This window comes from Sardina pilchardus, chromosome 13 (assembly GCF_963854185.1).
Source record: "Sardina pilchardus chromosome 13, fSarPil1.1, whole genome shotgun sequence".
NCBI classification, from domain to species: domain Eukaryota; kingdom Metazoa; phylum Chordata; class Actinopteri; order Clupeiformes; family Clupeidae; genus Sardina; species Sardina pilchardus.
Window position 1 is genome coordinate 25,254,710 of NC_085006.1, and position 18,569 is coordinate 25,273,278.

Consider the following 18,569-nt stretch of genomic DNA (forward strand, 5'->3'; position numbering starts at 1 on the left):
ACTTTGTCAGCTTCTGTCTGACCTATTTGGTTTAATCATCAACTTTGATGAACTCCCTCTGTATTTTCTCCAGTGTATGAAAAGGAGGCTTGAGTGTATAATGTGTTTGACCCAGATTCCATTATATTGAATTATATCTGTGACGTTTTCTTGCATCAGGAGGGTATGCACAGAGAGGGGCTGATGTAGTCCTAAATTAATAATTATTTATTATATAATATAAAATGAATTATTATTATTATTCGACTGAATGGTGTTTGTCATTTAGGTCAAAAACTCCAGATAGATAGATACTTTATTGATTTTTACTTTATTGATTTGGTTTGGTGAAGATTTGGTCCAGTAGTTGTGGCTTGTAGGTGTAAAACATGTGTGATTTGACCCTCTAGGGCTCAGACGACTGTTTGGTGAAGATCTGGTCGTCTTTCGACGGGCGGCTTCACTCTACGCTGCGGGGCCACTCGGCCGAGATCTCGGACCTGGCCCCGTGAACTTCGAGAACACTCTGATCGCCGCCGGCAGCTGCGACAAGACCATCCGCGTGTGGTGCCTTCGGACCTGCGCTCCTGTGGCTGTGCTGCAGGGGCACACGGGGCTCCATTACCTCGCTACAGGTACGCCTCGCCTGGATCTCACCTGGGCCCCGGGAGTTGCGGCTCCAGCCTTGATGGCTTAGGGGAGCCCGCATTGGGGAAAGCCGTAGTGTAGTGGGAACGTCAGTGCCACACATCATAAATTACCTCAGTGTCCTCAAGGATCCAGGTTTGTGCCTGGCCTGAGGTCATTTCCTGAACCCACCTCCTGTCTGTCTCTCCATCCGGCTCCCTTCCTGTCCTCTTTTCACTACTCTGTCGATTAAAGAAGTATAACTATAACAGAATATAAAGTAATGACTAATGTAACCTTAAGAAAAGGAAAGGCCTACATCCAGATCCTAAATCTGGAGTCGGTTCTATTTTGGGACCAGCACCTATTTTATCCAGCACTTTTAACAAGTTGAGTAAGAGGGCAATGGTATGTGATCTTGAAATCGTCAGAAATTTGCTTTGGACTTACTGAAATACTGACATACTGAAAAGGACACAGATGGGAAATGTATCTAATATTTGTTTATTTTTTTGTTAGTTTTCTCCATTTGCCAAGGGCTCAAAACGATATATGGTATCCACGGGTACTGATGCAACAGTCTGCTTCTGGCAATGGGATGTAAATAATATCAATTTCAGGTGAGGAAACATCATGATGAACTATACATCAGTACTGGAGATACAGTATGCATCCTAGTTATCTAGACATCTGGAGATGCAGTATGCATCCTAGTTTTCTAGATATCTGGAGATACAGTATGTGTTTTATCTGTACATCTGGTTGAGTGTATGCATGTATGTATGTATGTATGTATGTATGTATGCATGCATGTAGGTATGTATGTAGGTATGTATGCATGTATGTATGTAGGTATGTATGCATGCATGTAGGTATGTATGTAGGTATGTATGTACAATATGTGGGTATTTATGTGTTTTGGTGAAAGTTTTAACCTGAGCTTTCAGAATTTGAAGGAATTTTATGTCGCTGTTTGGGGTCTGGTCATCTTCCATAGGAATTCCAATGAGTATCATGAAGGCCACTATTGAGAACTAGTTCTTTAAAGAGTCACTTCACCCCATAACTCCACCCACGTCACATTTCTGAAAGCGGCTTTCAAAATGGGCGAGAGGTTCTGAAATTTGGAGAGTGAGTGCAGCACTGCTGTAACCAATCAACCATGGTGATTTCGTGTCAATCTGGGAATGAGTGCTGCAGACATGGCTTATCACAGGTAGGCTAATCAGGGCAGCAGGTGTTGGGGCGTTTCATTCCTAATTTGTAGTAGTGTTGGACGAGAAGTACAGGACTTCGTCAGCATTCCAATAACATTTTGGACCAACATGCCATGGCATGTCTCAAACAGTAGTATGCGCGGAGAGCAATATCTCCAATACAAAATCAGACGAAATGTTACTTTTGTCGAGAAACACGATTTTTGTCAATATTAACCCTGGTAATAGTACAGTTCACCACTTATGAGTATTTTCAATCAATCAATCAACAGCTCAAAAAACATATTTTAGGGTGAAGTGACTCTTTAAGCAATAAGCCCCAAGAGGCTGTAGGCTACACAGATTTGAGAACAGCTAAGGGCCGTTGTGAGGTACAGCGGAGTTTGGAATGCTATAGTAGTTCTTTATTATTGGTGGGCTATCGATCTGGAGGATCCAAGACTGTGATGTTGGTGAAGGTGAAGGCTAATCTTGACTTGTCTTCTGTCTTGTCCTGCTCTGAAGTGAACGGCCACATAAGTTTACAGAGCGACCCCGGCCTGGCGTTCAGGTGGTTTGCTCCTCCTTTAGCCCAGGTGAGCCACAACAGTCACATTACCTGTCCTCACTGCCATACCTGTGTAATTCTCCTCACACTGTTATAAATGTAAATATATTCAAACCTAAGCCCTATAATCTGTTAGTGCCTATTGCTGTGTGTGTGTGTGCATTGTGTCCTCTTGACGACTATCAGTTTCCAAGATCATGGCCTTTGTTGTTGTTTTTCATTTTCAGACTGTAGATTGTTGTCAGCTCTACACAAGTAATTCAGATTTTCAGAAAGATTTATAGGAATTTCCCTCCAGATTGTGGGTTTGGGATTCTTTTATATATCAGTGGGTTTTGGACATAGGATAGATTGGTGTTTTTGTCTTTCTCATTTGTGTGACACATTCAAAACATTAACAAAGTTGTTAAAAACCATTTGTTTTACATTAGGTGGCATGTTTTTAGCAACGGGCAGCACAGACCATGTTATCAGAATATATTACCTGGGATGTGGCAATCCAGAGAAAGTATCTGAATTATCTGACCACACGGTAAGACACCTTACAGTCTAGTGCAGACAGTTACTTTGGCAGACCTTTAACCGTAAGATTAACTGATAGTTGTTGTGTGACTTTTTGTATTGAATTTTTTTTGTTTGTTTGTTCTCTGTTTGTTCTCAAATCGTTGCGCCTCCTCCTGCAGGACAAAGTGGACAGCATCCAGTTCTGTCACACAGGAGAAAGGTACGAGAAACGTTTACCGTAATTTCCCGACTATTAGCCGCGGCTTATACATTGATTTTGCAAAATTCAGCTATGAGGTTAATACACAGGGACAGTTAATATGGTATTAATATGGTTTGTTTCTTTTATCTTGCATAAAACACTGTCCTGCGGCTTATAAACAATGCGGCTTATATGCGGGAAATTACTGTACAAATTAAGCACTGGGGTCGGGCGGAGGCAATTCTTGTCTGTTTTTTTTTTTGTTCTTCCTCAATGCATCATCTGCCTTCAGTGTTCATCTTGCAGCGTAATCATCTGCCTTCACAGTGTGCGTTTTTACAGCATTGGACGCCTGATTTTGCTTGTATGTCTGATGAAACTCGATGAGCTGCAGAAGTAATTTCCTCTAGGCGTAATATTTCTCTAATGTGCTCAGACGGAAATGATGGCGAGGAGGAGGCAGCTGACAAGCGCTAGTTGTGAGGATAGTGTGTGGTTGGATGCGAGGAAGAGAAAGCGAGAGGGAGGGAGGAAGAGAGAGTGAGAGAGAGGGAGAGAAGGGCCCAAAGGATGTGTGGGAGGACATGGAGAGAGCCAGAGAGATAAATAGCTATGGAAGGAAGGAGAAGGCTGTAGTGACGGGAGAGGGGGAGTGAGAGCTAGAGATAGAATGCTTAGATGGAGAGATTTAGAGAGCTAGAAAGTCTGGAGGAAGGAGACGATGGAAGAACAGAAGGAAAGAATCACAGGTATTGAGTGTGTGGGGGAAGGGGGTGAGCGATTGATGGGGGAGAGTGAATGATTGTGACCTGTGACCCCCCCCAACTCAGGTTTGTGAGTGGCAGCGGAGATGGAACGGCACGAATCTGGCGGCTGCATCATCGGCAGCAGTGGCGGAGCCTTCTTCTGGACATGAGTGCCACTCTGCCGTAAGCACCGCCCACTGTGACATCACTTCCATGCTGTACCAAAGTTTTAGGACTTCTGTCTTATGTGTATAATATGAAATGATTTGAGTAGATCCTCCTCAATTGCACATACAGTACATGAACTACCCAGTATCAAACTAGGCTAATTTGTTTGTTTTTGGCATGAAAATAACCAGAGGTGCTGCTGATATGACTGTGTGCCTGTGAAAATACTGGTATTTTGTTTTTATTGTTTATGTTGTAATGTTTTGTTGGTTTATGGCATTTTTTGTCTCCAGGTCTGAAACTGTAACAGTAAGGGGGGACCTCTTCTTTAAGGCCAAGGTTACCATGGTGTCCTGGGATCGACATGACAACACGGTCCTCACCGCTGTCAACAACTATCTGATCAAAGTGTGGAACTCGTACACAGGAGAGCTGCTACATATCCTGAAGGTAAGGATCCACATCGAGCTTCTCTGTCGCCTGCCTGGAATAGTTGAAAGACCTTGTCATCTCAACGTCTTCATTTTTATCCCGTAACCTGGTTTTTCTTTAGCTGCAAGTGTCCCTGGTGGTTGTTGTACAGAATTGCATTTGGTCCATTTGACCTATATGAGCTAAGCATCGGCGCACTACGGTAAAATCGAGACTGGCAATAGCTGTTCCTCCAGTATAATTCTGGTCCGCTTTCAAAGCTGACGGAAATGGACCCATGTGGCATCTTTTGTGGTGGCGCCTCAAGCAGAATTGTTTCATCACCTGCCGTTCAGGTCACGGTCCTTCCTCTTTACTGCATCAGCCAAACCATAGACAGACAGGCTGAAACCGTTCTCAAGTGATCGTTTTGCACTGTGTCCTGCTGTTAAAACTCTTGCTTGTGAACATGTTGGTCTGATGTGAACGTCCTCTGAACATAATGTTGTAATATTCAGTTGCAGTTTTATTTATTATTTATAAATAAAACTGTTTTATTTATTATTTATTTATTTATTTGCCACCAAAACAACTGAAATAGTTTCTTAAAGAAGCTCTACAGAGCTGGAACCTCCTAGAGCAAGCACTAAAGCATCTACATGTATTCAAGTATGCATTCAGTTGGAAGAAGTAGTAGTAGTAGTAGTAGGCCAATTCCACAGAAAATGTACTTTTTGTCATGTCCATAATGCCAATGAAATGTCTTGATATTAGTATGATGTAGAATGACAACATTACTTTTTCCATGTATATTCTTCAGACAAAAATGGCAGATGCTCAACTTTCATGTAATCATTCACATCATACCAACCACTCCCGTCAGCAAGTCATCGGATCATAGAATGAGTGTGCGGTTCCAAACAGCGTGCCAGTGTTGACGTGCTCGTCCTGTGTTCTCCGCAGGGTCACGAGGCCGAGGTGTTTGTACTGGAGCCGCACCCCTTCGACCCCAGGGTCATGCTGTCCGCCGGCCACGACGGCAGCGTCTACATCTGGGACCTCCTGAAAGGCACAAAGACACAGCACTACTTCAATATGGTGAGTGAGCGAATTCAGAGCCACGGGTCATGCACCATCTGCATGTGTATCTGCATTTTAAGACCCTGTGCTCTGCGTTTTCCTTGCATACATGCACACATGTGTCCTTCACTCAACCTAAAGGATGTCACAACATTTTTTTGTTCTTTGGAGAATTTGGTTGATGGAGATATAGGAAACTTTGGAGAGATGGGAGACTTCAAAATGCTTACACATAGACATCTAACGAACAAAGCTTTATTCCTCATTTGAAAGCCCAATTCCATGTGTGTGTTTGAGTTTATCTAACGAACAAAGCTTTATTCCTCATTTGAAAGCCCAATTGCATGTGTGTGTTTGAGTTTATCTAACGAACAAAGCTTTATTCCTCATTTAAAAGCCCAGTTGCATGTGTGTGTTTGAGTTTTTCAGCGTGTTAAGTGGCCTATATTGAAGCTACTGTTCCATCATGTCATTTTGGTGTGTGTGTGTGTCTGTCTGTGTGTGTCTGTGTGTCTGTGTGTCTGTGTGTCTGTGTGTCTGTGTGTGTCTGTGTGTGTCTGTGTGTGTCTGTGTGTGTCTGTGTGTGTCTGTGTGTGTCTGTGTGTGTCTGTGTGTGTGTGTGTGTGTGTGTGTGTGTGTGTGTGTTCAGATTGAGGGCCAGGGCCATGGCGCCGTCTTTGACTGCAAGTTCACGCCGGACGGACAGCGCTTCGCCTGCACCGACTCCCACGGCCATCTCATCATCTTCGGCTTCGGGAGCTCCAAGCCCTACGAGAAGGTGAGCCCGATAGTTCCTAACGATAAAGTGAGGCCGCTAGTTAAACTATCAGATAATTCCATACGACAAGGTCAGGCCACTTTTTAAAAACCATCAGGTTGTATCTTACGCGTTGAGACTGCTAGTTAAACCATCACATGGTTTCCTTTCAGAAGGTGAGACCGCTAGTTAAACCATTAGGTGGTTTCCTACAAAAAGGGGAGACTGCTAGTTAAACCATTATTTGGTTTATATGAGTAGGTGAGACCGCTAGTTAAAGGGAAACTATGCAGGTTTGGCGATTTCATCGGCGGTTTCGAAGGGTTAGGGTTTGGAGACCCACCTGCTGCTTGTTGTGGTGCAGTTGTGAAGTTAATGCCAATTAGAGTGGCAACAACAACGGTAGTTTCCCTTCTAAAACACTCAAGATGACTCTACTGTATAGAATGACTAGAACCACATTAAGAGTGTATGGGTCTGACAGACATGGTTTGACATGTGGTCTGTGCATCCGTACCACTTCAATACCTTGTGAAGGTAAGGTGTAAAGTGGTAGTCTTTTAGTACTGAAGGACTTGTAGTGGCTTGTAGTGTCCCTACATATGAGGTTTTGGAGTAAGTCAACATTTTGATGTCTTCGCAAACATCCGTCTGTCACAGTTAGTCCAAAGAGGCGGCCGGCCATCTTGCAACACACTTTGGACAGTTTTGGGGCAGCTATTGGCGTTACGAGCTAACCCCATCCATTTCTATGGAGGATTCTTAGAGTGCCGTGTGTCCTGATTTAGAGACAAGAGTCAGAGTTTGGGTTTACCTTGTGTGTCAGACGGGCACCAGAGCCATAGGTGGCAAGGCCCCAAGACTAAATGCTAATCTTCTCTAATCAACTGCCTTGGGTTGTTAGCGTGAGATTAGCGCAAATCAACCAGATTGCCTACTGCTCGACTGCCCTCTGGGTGAGCCCTGCGTTTGGGCACGCAGAAGGATTACGCTTGACCACAGTCTCGGGGTCAAAGGACAGTTCAGGTGAGCGCTGGGCAACTATTGGCAGCATTCAGACTTCACTTTCAGATGTGAATTAGGTGTGTGAAATTCAGTGTGTATGCGGTGTATGCTGTTTTTTCCCCCCCTTTTTTTTCACATAGATCTTCATTTCTCGAGGTCACCAAGCACTGTTAGTACAAAACAAAACTTGAATAGAGTTGGTTTTACTTAGCAACAGCTAAAGCAGCCAGGCAGCTACAGAGTTACGCTGTGGGGCATGAACTTGGGACCCTCACAGATTTAAGAAACAATTTCGTAGTTGGTTGCTGATATATTGATGTCTTAATTCATTTGGAATTAGGTAAGAGGTTTAGATCATTGAACATGTGAGTGTTTGTGTAACGACCTTATATTGCTACAACTCCATCTCACCCCCGTCCACCCGTTGTGCTGTGTTCCCATAGCTACCAGACCAGGTGTTCTTCCACACGGACTACCGGCCGCTGATCCGCGATGCCAACGGCTTCGTTCTGGACGAGCAGACGCAACAGGCGCCCCATCTCATGCCCCCGCCCTTCCTGGTGGACGTCGACGGCAACCCGCACCCCCCCAGGTACCAGCGCCTGGTGCCAGGCCGGGAGAACATCTCCGACGAGCACCTGGTCCCACAGCTGGGCTACGTGGCCACAAGTATGTAACGCAAGCACGTTGTCATTTCGCCTCTTTTTACTTGCTTGATGATTTGAAAATTATTATACATGTGTTCTATGGTTTGGTATGTAATTAATAATAGTAGTGTTGGACCATGTCATTGCAGTTACAAAGTTGCAGAATTTTCATTTGCATTAAAATTGTACATTGTACGTGAAAATTAAATGAAAATTAAGTTTTTGAGGTTGTAGAGTTGTCAGTAAGGGTAACATTGTGTGTGTGTGTGTGTGTGTTTCCCCCAGGTGACGGGGAGGTGGTTGAGCAGGTGATTAGCCAGCAGCCGGGCGAGAGTGTGGAGGTGGCGGTGGGTCGGAGTGCTCTGGACCAGGCCATCCGGGTCCTGCAGCAGAATCAGGACCGGGGCGTCCTGCCGCTGGTGCCCGAAGGAGCTGTGGCACCGGCTCCTGCCCCCCTACCAGCCCCCGGGACTCCCCGCAGAGGTAGAACACTGTACAGCGCTACGCTACACAGCGCTACGCTACACTACACTACACAGCGCTACGCTGCACAGCGCTACTCTACACTACACAGCGCTACGCTACGCTACACAGCGCTACGCTACACTACACTACACAGCGCTACGCTGCACAGCGCTACTCTACACTACACAGCGCTACGCTACACTACACAGCGCTACGCTACACTACACTACACAGCGCTACGCTGCACAGCGCTACTCTACACTACACAGCGCTACGCTACACTACACAGCGCTACGCTACACTACACTACACAGCGCTACGCTGCACAGCGCTACTCTACACTACACAGCGCTACGCTACACTACACAGCGCTACGCTACACTACACTACACAGCGCTACGCTGCACAGCGCTACTCTACACTACACAGCGCTACGCTACACTACACTACACAGCGCTACGTTGCACAGCGCTACTCTACACTACACAGCGCTACGCTACACTACACAGCGCTACGCTACACTACACTACACAGCGCTACGCTGCACAGCGCTACTCTACACTACACAGCGCTACGCTACACTACACTACACAGCGCTACGCTGCACAGCGCTACTCTACACTACACAGCGCTACGCTACACTACACAGCGCTACGCTACACTACACAGCGCTACGCTACACAGCGCTACGCTACACTACACTACACAGCGCTACGCTGCACAGCGCTACTCTACACTACACAGCGCTACGCTACACTACACAGCGCTACGCTACACTACACTACACAGCGCTACGCTGCACAGCGCTACTCTACACTACACAGCGCTACGCTGCACAGCGCTACTCTACACTACACAGCGCTACGCTACACTACACAGCGCTACGCTACACTACACTACACAGCGCTACGCTGCACAGCGCTACTCTACACTACACAGCGCTACGCTACACTACACAGCGCTACGCTGCACAGCGCTACTCTACACTACACAGCGCTACGCTACGCTATGCTACACTACACTACACTACACAGCGCTACGCTACACTACACAGCCCTATGCTACACTACACAGCCCTATGCTACACTACACTACACTACACACCGCTGCACTACACTTCACTGCACTACACTACACAGCGCTACGCTACACAGCGCTACGCTGCACTACACGGCACTACACTACACGGCACTACACTACACTACACTACACTACACTACACTACACTACACTACACTGCGCTACACTACACAGCGCTACGCTGCACTACACGGCACTACACTGCACTACACTACACAGTGCTACGCTTCGCTACACTACACTACGCTACGCTACAATACACTACACTACGCAACACTGCACTACATTGCATTGCACTGCACTACACTATACTACACTACTCTGCACTACACGACATCTGATTCGTTTCCAAGAATTATCGCATTCTGTTTTCATTTGCATTTTACACCATGTCCCAACCCTCTCTGGTTTGGAGTTATACAGCTCCAGAAAAAATTTAGAGACCACTGCACATTTTTTGATGTCTTCCTATGGTTGCTGAGTGACGGTCTTTTTGGAGATCTTTCTTAATTTTTTTTCCAGAGCTGTATATCTCAAGCTCACTTGCACTGTCTGACCTCTGTGTGAACTTGCTGAGGAAGGTTAGCTAAAATGTGTAGGTGCCTCTCATGCAGCGTTTATACGTCCTCCCTCGCTCCTCGATGCCTTGATCCTCACTGATCTACATAAAGAATGATGGGGGGGAAACAATGGGATAGTCTATCCAGTGTTAGTTATAGATCAGGGGGAACGCCCATCGAGGATCGAGCATCGAGGATCGAGGAGGCATGATGAGAGGCACCCTATGACTCATGCCTTCCCACTGATGCTTAAATGTGTCAGTGTCCAGTGTGGAAGCTACGAATAGGTCCAAGTTTGGGGGGGAAACGACCCAAAGTAACAGCCGTTCTCTCCCCCCCTCCCTCTCCCCCCCCCCCCCCTCTCTCTCTCCCTCCGTCTCTGTGTTTTTGTCCCAGTGTCTATGAACGAGCGCATGGAGCTGCAGTCGTCCCCTAACGTGGGCCTGCGGCGGAGTGGCCAGGTGGAGGGGGTGCGGCAGATGCACCAGAACGCCCCCCGCAGCCAGATGGCCACCGAGAGGGACCTGCAGGCCTGGCGCCGCCGCGTGGTCGTGCCCGAGCTCACCAACAGCACCTACCGGTGAGGAGAGAGAGCACACACACACACACACACACACACACCAACAGCACCTACCGGTGAGGAGAGAGAGAACAACACACACACACACACACACACCAACAGCACCTACCGGTGAGGAGAGAGAGAACAACACACACACACACACACACACCAACAGCACCTACCGGTGAGGAGAGAGAGAACACACACACACACACACACACACACACACACACCAACAGCACCTACCGGTGAGGAGAGAGAACACACACACACACACACACACACACACACACACCAACAGCACCTACCGGTGAGGAGAGAGAGAACACACACACACACACACACACACACACACACACACACACACACACACACACACACACACACACACACACACACACACACACACACACACACACACACACACACACCAACAGCACCTACCGGTGAGGAGAGAGAGAACACACACACACACACACACACACACACACACACACAGACACACACTAACAGCACCTACCGGTGAGGAGAGAGAGAACACACACACACACACACAGACACACACTAACAGCACCTACCGGTGAGGAGGGAGAACAACACACACACACACACACACACACACACACACACACACACACACACACACACACACACACACACACACACACACACACACACACACACACACACACACACACACACACACACACACACACACACACACACACTAACAGCACCTACCGGTGAGGAGAGAGAGAACACACACACACACACACACAGACACACACTAACAGCACCTACCGGTGAGGAGGGAGAACAACACACACACACACACACACACACACACACACCCACCAACATCACCTACCGGTGAGGGGAGAGAACAACACACACACACACCAACAGCACCTACCGGTGAGGGGAGAGAACAACACACACACACTCCAACAGCACCTACCGGTGAGGGGAGAGAGAGAACACACACACACACACACACACTAACAGCACCTACCTGTGAGGAGAGAGAGACACACACACACACGCATGCACTAACAGCACCTACCGGTGAGGAGAGAGACAGACACACACACACACACACACACACTAACAGCACCGACCGGTGAGGAGAGAGAGAGAATACACACAACATTCAACACACAGCACCTACCTACCGGTGAGGGGAGAACACACACACACACACACACACACACACACACACACACACACACACCAACAGCACCTACCGGTACCATGGCTACAGTTGTAGACAGCGCCCTCTGTTGGTTTGAAGTTTTATAGCAGTAGGCTACATGCTTCCATACAGAACTCGTGAGGTGTTCTGGTACTATAAATTTAACAGAATGGCAATTTAAAACACACACACACACACACACACACACACACACACACACACACAGGTCCTGTATAAGCATTGTAAACATTGGCACAAAGCCACAGTGTGCATGAGCTGTTTTGCCGAGCACAGTCGAACTGAACACCTGTCTGGATCTGTGTTTCCCGGCAGGTATCAGGAGCGCTACCGCACGGCCAAAGGCGAGGAGGAGACCACGCTCTTCAACACCAGGAAGCGCCGCATCATTCATGGCGGTTTCAGGGTACGACACACACATCCCAACTCCACACACTTGGTCACACTTGTAAAGTCATCGCTATTTGATGGGCCAAGGAGTGTGTGAAGTGATTGGCTTAGATTGTCTGGTTACCAAAATGAGTCATATTGGGATCTGTCGATGGAATGAAATGGCACGTATTTCCGGACTCATAGATAGTCGGGTCCATTACGTCAAATAAAAACTTTTCTCTGAATAAACAATAAGAGAAGATTAATATAATTGTTAAATGTAATGAGCACTATCTTATTGTCATTGTGTGTGATGTCGATGAAACACTCTTTCGGACTCGGGATGAATAATTCAACGTTTGGATTTGGGACCTACGTGCTACCTAAGCTACTTCTGAACCTCTAACAGAAACCGTAATGTCCGTCTTATGAATGGTCTCGCTTTATCAACCTTCTCTTCTCCGCTTAACCGTCTTCAGGATGACTCGGACGACGAGGTGGCTTGTGTGAAGCGGGTTCCGTCTCGCAAGCGCCAGTGGAAGGACGGGGAGGAGTTTATCGAGTTTTCCTGCGAGGAGGGCGAGGAGACGGCCGCGAGCTCTGAGGTACGACTGATCTCGGACGAGCATCCCGTGTAATAATCCCGTGTTTACCTGTCTGCTACTCATCTACCCGCGATTCCCAAACCCTGACTTTTAGAGTAGGGTATCTGGTCGCTCCTGCAAGCTATTCTGTCATTTAACAGAATGCAGTAGAGATGGACATTACACATCCATTCGCATAAGACACACCACATTGTCTTTTGAAAACGTTCTTGTTTCTGACAAACATTGATTCAGGATCACATAGAAAAAACACAAAATGTCCTCCGCGCTCCTGAGAATCACTATCTGGTGCGTCAACCGGAAAGGACAAACTGTAGCAAAGAATCAAGGTTCACCGGAGCAACTCAGATGTGAAGTTTAGAAAAGGTGGCAACATACTAGTGGACTAACGTTCTTTTGACGTTTGCCACGTTTTCTTCAGAGTCTCTTGATTCTTGATTGATTGATTGATTGATTCAGGATGTGTGTGTGTGTGTGTGGATCATGGATTTCTGGTAGCATATGTCTGTGTGGAGCTGCTGTTGAAGTTATCAATCTAGGGCAGCAAGCTGAACCTCTTTTTGCACAGTTTTAGCAACTGAGGCTAAATCCATCGTCCTGTACTGTACATTCTATTACCTTGTTTTTTTATTATTATTTTACAGGACCATGACATGGAGGGCACTGAAAACGACTCGACCAATGAGGAAGAGTGGAAGAGCGACAGCTCCAGGTACAAATCCACATGACGATATCTTGTTTATCTACATAAACAAGAACGTAGAGAGTAGTAAGGAACAGTCCTGAGGTTAGTTACAACTTTTGATGCCATTAGTCGACTCAGAGACATTGTCTGACATGAGCTCAAAAAGTAAGAACAAATTTGGCTTATTTACAGTGATGAAATCAGAAATAAGTAGAATAAGTGAGAAATAGATAGAGATGGACTAAATTGAGATTGGACCTTTCAGAAGATGGAAATAAATACTATCTCTTATGTCTGATTGGCTCATGCCTCTCTTTCCTGCACAGCAACTCATCTGGCGAGTATTCCGATTGGATGGCTGACGCCGGCATCAAAGCGCATCCCACACCCCCGCTGTCGTCACGGAGACGGGCGCGACGCCAGCTCAGCAGCTCGGAGGAAGAGGATGAGGAGGAGGAGGAGGAAGATGACGATGATGCCGAGGAGGAAGAGCAGACGACTCAAAACGAAGAGGAGCAAACACCTCACAAACCGAAGAAGACCAAGAGTAAAGCACCCAAGGTGTGTGAGAAACTCACTTGCCAAAGCATCACATGAGGCGCATAATGGTGTAATAGGGCTCGGGATCATGACGTGAAAACCTTGCGGGCACAGCCATATTGGCAGCCTCACTCCTTAGTTTACTATGGATTACTATGGATTTACTCTTCCTTGCCTTCTTGGTCGTATGTTGCTGTGTAGTGGGGTGTAACAGCGCAACCCACGATCGCAAGAGGAAAAGAATCGCTAATACTATATTTTTGCTTCTTGTCTTCTGCATCTGAATGAATGGATAATATTACGTGCGGTGCGCTACCAACATGGCGGCAGTATTCCTAGAATGCAAGGCGTGTGCCCGAGCCCTATTATGTTAGATAGACTACTCACAAAAAGTCAGGGATATCTGGCTCTCCCACTATAGCCTTTACAGGTGAACTTAATGTGACATTCTCTTAAAAGTTTGAACGTGCATGTCCAACAGTTCAATGTTTCAGCACTTTCTGTACTGAAACATTCGATTTCACCCGAAAGCCAGATATCCCTGACTTTTTGTGAGTAGCGTATGTTGGAAAGAGTGCCGCTCTAGGGAAAAGGAAGACATGCACAATGGAGTGGTTGATAATATAGAAAGCACTCGATATCCCATTTATAGATTTCTTGATTAATTGTGACAAAAAAGTCTTCTGTCCTGGTGAAGAATGTTACTCTTATTGTTCAATTAATTTGCGCTTCCTGACTTCCTTACCCAGCGTCCCAAAGCTCGGCCATCCATTAACAGGGAAGTGTCCACTGAGTTCCGGCCCTCTGTCTGGATCACTGACGTCGTTCCCAGGAAGTCTCCATTCGTCCCGCAATTGGGAGATGAGGTAAGCGCTATTTTTAGGTTATTGTTGTTGGTGTTCTTGTGTGACTGTGGGCCCTTGTTTAGTACCGTTATCTAAAAAAAAAAAAAAAAAACTTCTTCCTTAACTTTTGTCCAGTGTAAAAAAAAAAACAAACTAAAAACCTGCCCGTCTTGTCGCAAAAATGGGGGGGGGGAATTGGTATAGAAGTGTACATATCAAATTGAGAGACTTATGCTTTGTGTGTGGGGCCCTTGATTAGAACCACTAACTAAAAAAATAGATAAATAGATAATGTCTTCCTTAACTTTTGTCCTGGGTAAAAAAAAAAAAAAACCTACCTGACTAAAAACCTACCGTCTTCTCTCCTCTCCTTCCTCTCGGCCCTCTGGCGCCTCCTGCAGGTGATCTATTTCCGTCAGGGCCACGAGGCCTATGTGGAGGCGGTGTGCAGGAATAACTTGTACCCCATCAACCTGGACAAGCAGCCCTGGAAGAAGATGCAGCTGAGGGTTCGCATGGCTTTATTGATCTTCACTTCTCCTCCCCGGCAGTTCACCACACGCTAGATTAGTTTAGCCATCTTTCAGTTGACCACACACTATTAGTTGACATCTTTCAGTTCCCCATACACACACGCTAGTTACACCATCTTTCAGTCCAACACACACACACACACACACACACACACACACACACACACACACACACACACACACACACACACACACACACACACACACACACACACACACTAGTTAAACCATCTTTCAGTCCACCACACACACACACACACACACACACATTAAACCATCTTGCAGGCCACCGCACGCGCATACCCGTTAGTTTATCCATTTTTCAGACTAACACACAGACATTAGTTAAACCATCTTTCAGTTCACCACACTCACAATAGTTTAAAATCATATTGATGTGTTGAAGTAGCATGTGTTTTGGGCCACTGGTTCAGTATGTGCATGTTGAGCCAGAATTTTCAGCAAGTCCTTTTGTCGTTTCATGAGGGTGTGTGTGTGTGTGTGTGTGTGTGTGTGTGTGTGTGTCTTCAGGTATTTGATAATCAAGCAACGTGTGAGCATTTTATTTAGCACCTGCTGCATAGTTTTTTAGTCGGGTGTGTGTCTAACTTTGACTGTGTATGTCTGTGTCCTATGTTGCAGGACCAAGAGTTTGTGAAGATCACAGGCATCAAGTACGAGGTGTGTCCTCCCACCCTGTGCTGCCTGAAGCTCACGCTGATTGACCACGGCACGGGCAGGACCACAGACAAGTCCTTCTCCATCAAGTGAGTCTGACGGATAGCTACTGGGCATTGTATTGTGCAAACACATGAGAGGAGAAGTGTTAATAGCGACTGATTTAGGTATTCCGCCATATGTATGAAAATGGCACACTTTTGTTCGGGGCGGTGGTAGTGTAGTGGTAGTGTAACAGGGGAGCTACACCAGATGCGTAACTGAAGCGTTCCGTTCTTGACGCGTAAAATCCATTTTAGAAGATGGGTCTATTTTTTTCGAATGTACGCGCCACTGTTGCGTCTGGTGTAGCTACTTCCATTGACTACAGTGATAATTAAAGGAGAATTCCGGTGTGATATTGACTTTAAATGTGTTGAAACATGATACCGAGTGTGAGCGATTGTCTCAGAGCTGTTTTCGACCTGTCAGCTGTTCTCCGAAACCCGGCGGGAGCTTAGAAATAGTCAACCAGGTTTTTAACGTTTGTGCCTCGGGCATCGAACTGCCGTGCAAATAAATCACTGTTTTACACCATTAATGAGGCTCAAAGTAGCTCCATACTTTATTGGTAGACTTCTGAGGGCCCTGACATTTAAAACGAGACATCGAGAACTTTGAAAAAGCACTGGTTGTTTACTTACATGACTGTTTATTCAGGCAGTCACTTTCGAAAGTTTAGCGGTAGCAGCCATCTTGAATCTAGTCACGTGACTGATTCGTGACTGGTTCACGTAATCGCTATATCTATGCGTGCACTAGTCATGAATCAGTCACGTGACTAAATTCAAGATGGCTGCGACCGGTAAACTTTCGAAAGTGACTGCCTGAATAAACAGTCATGTAAGTAAACAACCAGTGCTTTTTCAAAGTTCTCGATGTCTCGTTTTAAATGTCAGGGCCCTCAGAAGTCTACCAATAAAGTGTGGAGCTACTTTGAGCCTCATTAATGGTGTAAAACAGTGATTTATTTGCACGGCAGATCGATGCCCGAGGCACAAACGTTAAAAACCTGGTTGACTATTTCTAAGCTCCCGCCGGGTTTCGGAGAACAGCTGACAGGTCGAAATCAGCTCTGAGACAATCGCTCACACTCGGTATCATGTTTCAACACATTTAAAGTCAATATCACACCGGAATTCTCCTTTAACTGCTGCGACCGGCTGCAACATACGCGTTGCGAACGGAACGCTTCAGTTACGCGTCTGGTGTAGCTCCCTTGTAAGGAGCTGAGCTAAGGAGCAGAAGCCTGAAAAGGGTTCAGTTCCCGGCTTCCATCGCTATGCCCTTGAGCAAGTTGCTCCGGGGTCAATGTGATCCCTTTGTGATATAGTTGAGATATGTAAGTCACTTTGGACAACCGTGTCTGCTAAATGAATACATGCATTGATTTTAAGAGCCTTCATTTGTAATTTAGCTTGACAATCACCCTAGCTGTTCATGCTTGGACAAGGTTCAGACAACACTGGCAAATTAATCAAGGGTTCAGTACTAGTGTGCATTCTTATTATTAATGCCTGGTAAATGGTGGAAAGTTCTTGGGGGGGAAAAAGTCCATTCCAGTGATCTGTGGATGAGCCGTATCATGTATTATGAAATAGGTTTTTTTTATGTCTTCAGAAATCATGGCTATTAAATGGAGGGTTATTTTATTTTTCTGTCTTGCAAAAACATGCGTTGTCAGCTGTGTAGCCAATTGAGAAATGGCAAACCGTAACGCCTCGGTTCCTCATCTCTAGGTATCATGATATGCCAGATGTGATTGACTTCTTGGTTCTGCGGCAATGCTATGACGACGCACGGAACAGAGTGTGGCAGCCAAGTGAGTAGACCACCTCCTTGAAGAGTCTACATCAGCAACGTCCTTATACCGTAATTTCACAGCTATTAGCCGCGGCTTACAATTTCTTCTGCTATGAGATTGATGCACAGGTGCAGTTAATATGGTTGTGTTTCTTTTAACTTGCCATGTGGTTAATACACAGGAAATTACTGTAGTTTTTGTCAAATATGGAGTCCATAGAAACGTGTCTTAATTTTTAATGATCTTTTTACAGCAGGCACCAATTACAAGCCCTGTACTTGTTCTGAAGAACATTAAGATATTCTGTGCATGTCTATAATTGTGTCACCTATTCCCATTCAAGCAGGCAGCAATGGTTTTAAAGATCGTGAAGAGGCCTGATCATTACACCTCATTGTGTTGCACTCAGTTTTATTCACGGCAGTTCCGAAAGTCCATGTACGTGCTCTCTGTCTCTGTTTTAAATTCTCTCTCGTTCATAGACGATCGTTTCCGCTCCGTTATCGATGACTGCTGGTGGTTTGGGTCCATCGTGTGTCAGGAGCCGTACCAGCTGGAGTATCCCGACAGCCACTTCCAGTGCTTCAAAGTCAAGTAAGAGAGAGAGCCAGCTCATTCAAAGCCACTTAAAGACCATCACATTCAAATCCACTTCACCATCACCTTGAAAACTACTTTCAGACCATCACATTGAAAGCCAC

The 18,569-nt window shown here is 46.1% G+C and overlaps 1 protein-coding gene across 1 annotated transcript in view; it reads left to right on the forward strand.

The window, feature by feature from the left end:
- Positions 1 to 18,569, forward strand: part of LOC134099223 (bromodomain and WD repeat-containing protein 3-like) — a 72,630-nt gene that overhangs the window by 39,951 nt on the left and 14,110 nt on the right. Inside the window, 24 exon segments of the mRNA XM_062552014.1 lie at positions 160 to 163; positions 390 to 485; positions 488 to 592; positions 594 to 614; positions 1,126 to 1,226; positions 2,328 to 2,398; positions 2,802 to 2,902; positions 3,054 to 3,094; positions 3,907 to 4,005; positions 4,284 to 4,440; positions 5,365 to 5,499; positions 6,131 to 6,259; positions 7,687 to 7,912; positions 8,176 to 8,373; positions 10,392 to 10,575; positions 12,083 to 12,173; positions 12,619 to 12,744; positions 13,389 to 13,456; positions 13,756 to 13,990; positions 14,719 to 14,835; positions 15,216 to 15,323; positions 15,990 to 16,114; positions 17,804 to 17,886; positions 18,351 to 18,462. Coding sequence (XP_062407998.1) covers positions 160 to 163; positions 390 to 485; positions 488 to 592; positions 594 to 614; positions 1,126 to 1,226; positions 2,328 to 2,398; positions 2,802 to 2,902; positions 3,054 to 3,094; positions 3,907 to 4,005; positions 4,284 to 4,440; positions 5,365 to 5,499; positions 6,131 to 6,259; positions 7,687 to 7,912; positions 8,176 to 8,373; positions 10,392 to 10,575; positions 12,083 to 12,173; positions 12,619 to 12,744; positions 13,389 to 13,456; positions 13,756 to 13,990; positions 14,719 to 14,835; positions 15,216 to 15,323; positions 15,990 to 16,114; positions 17,804 to 17,886; positions 18,351 to 18,462 — 2,733 coding nt within the window.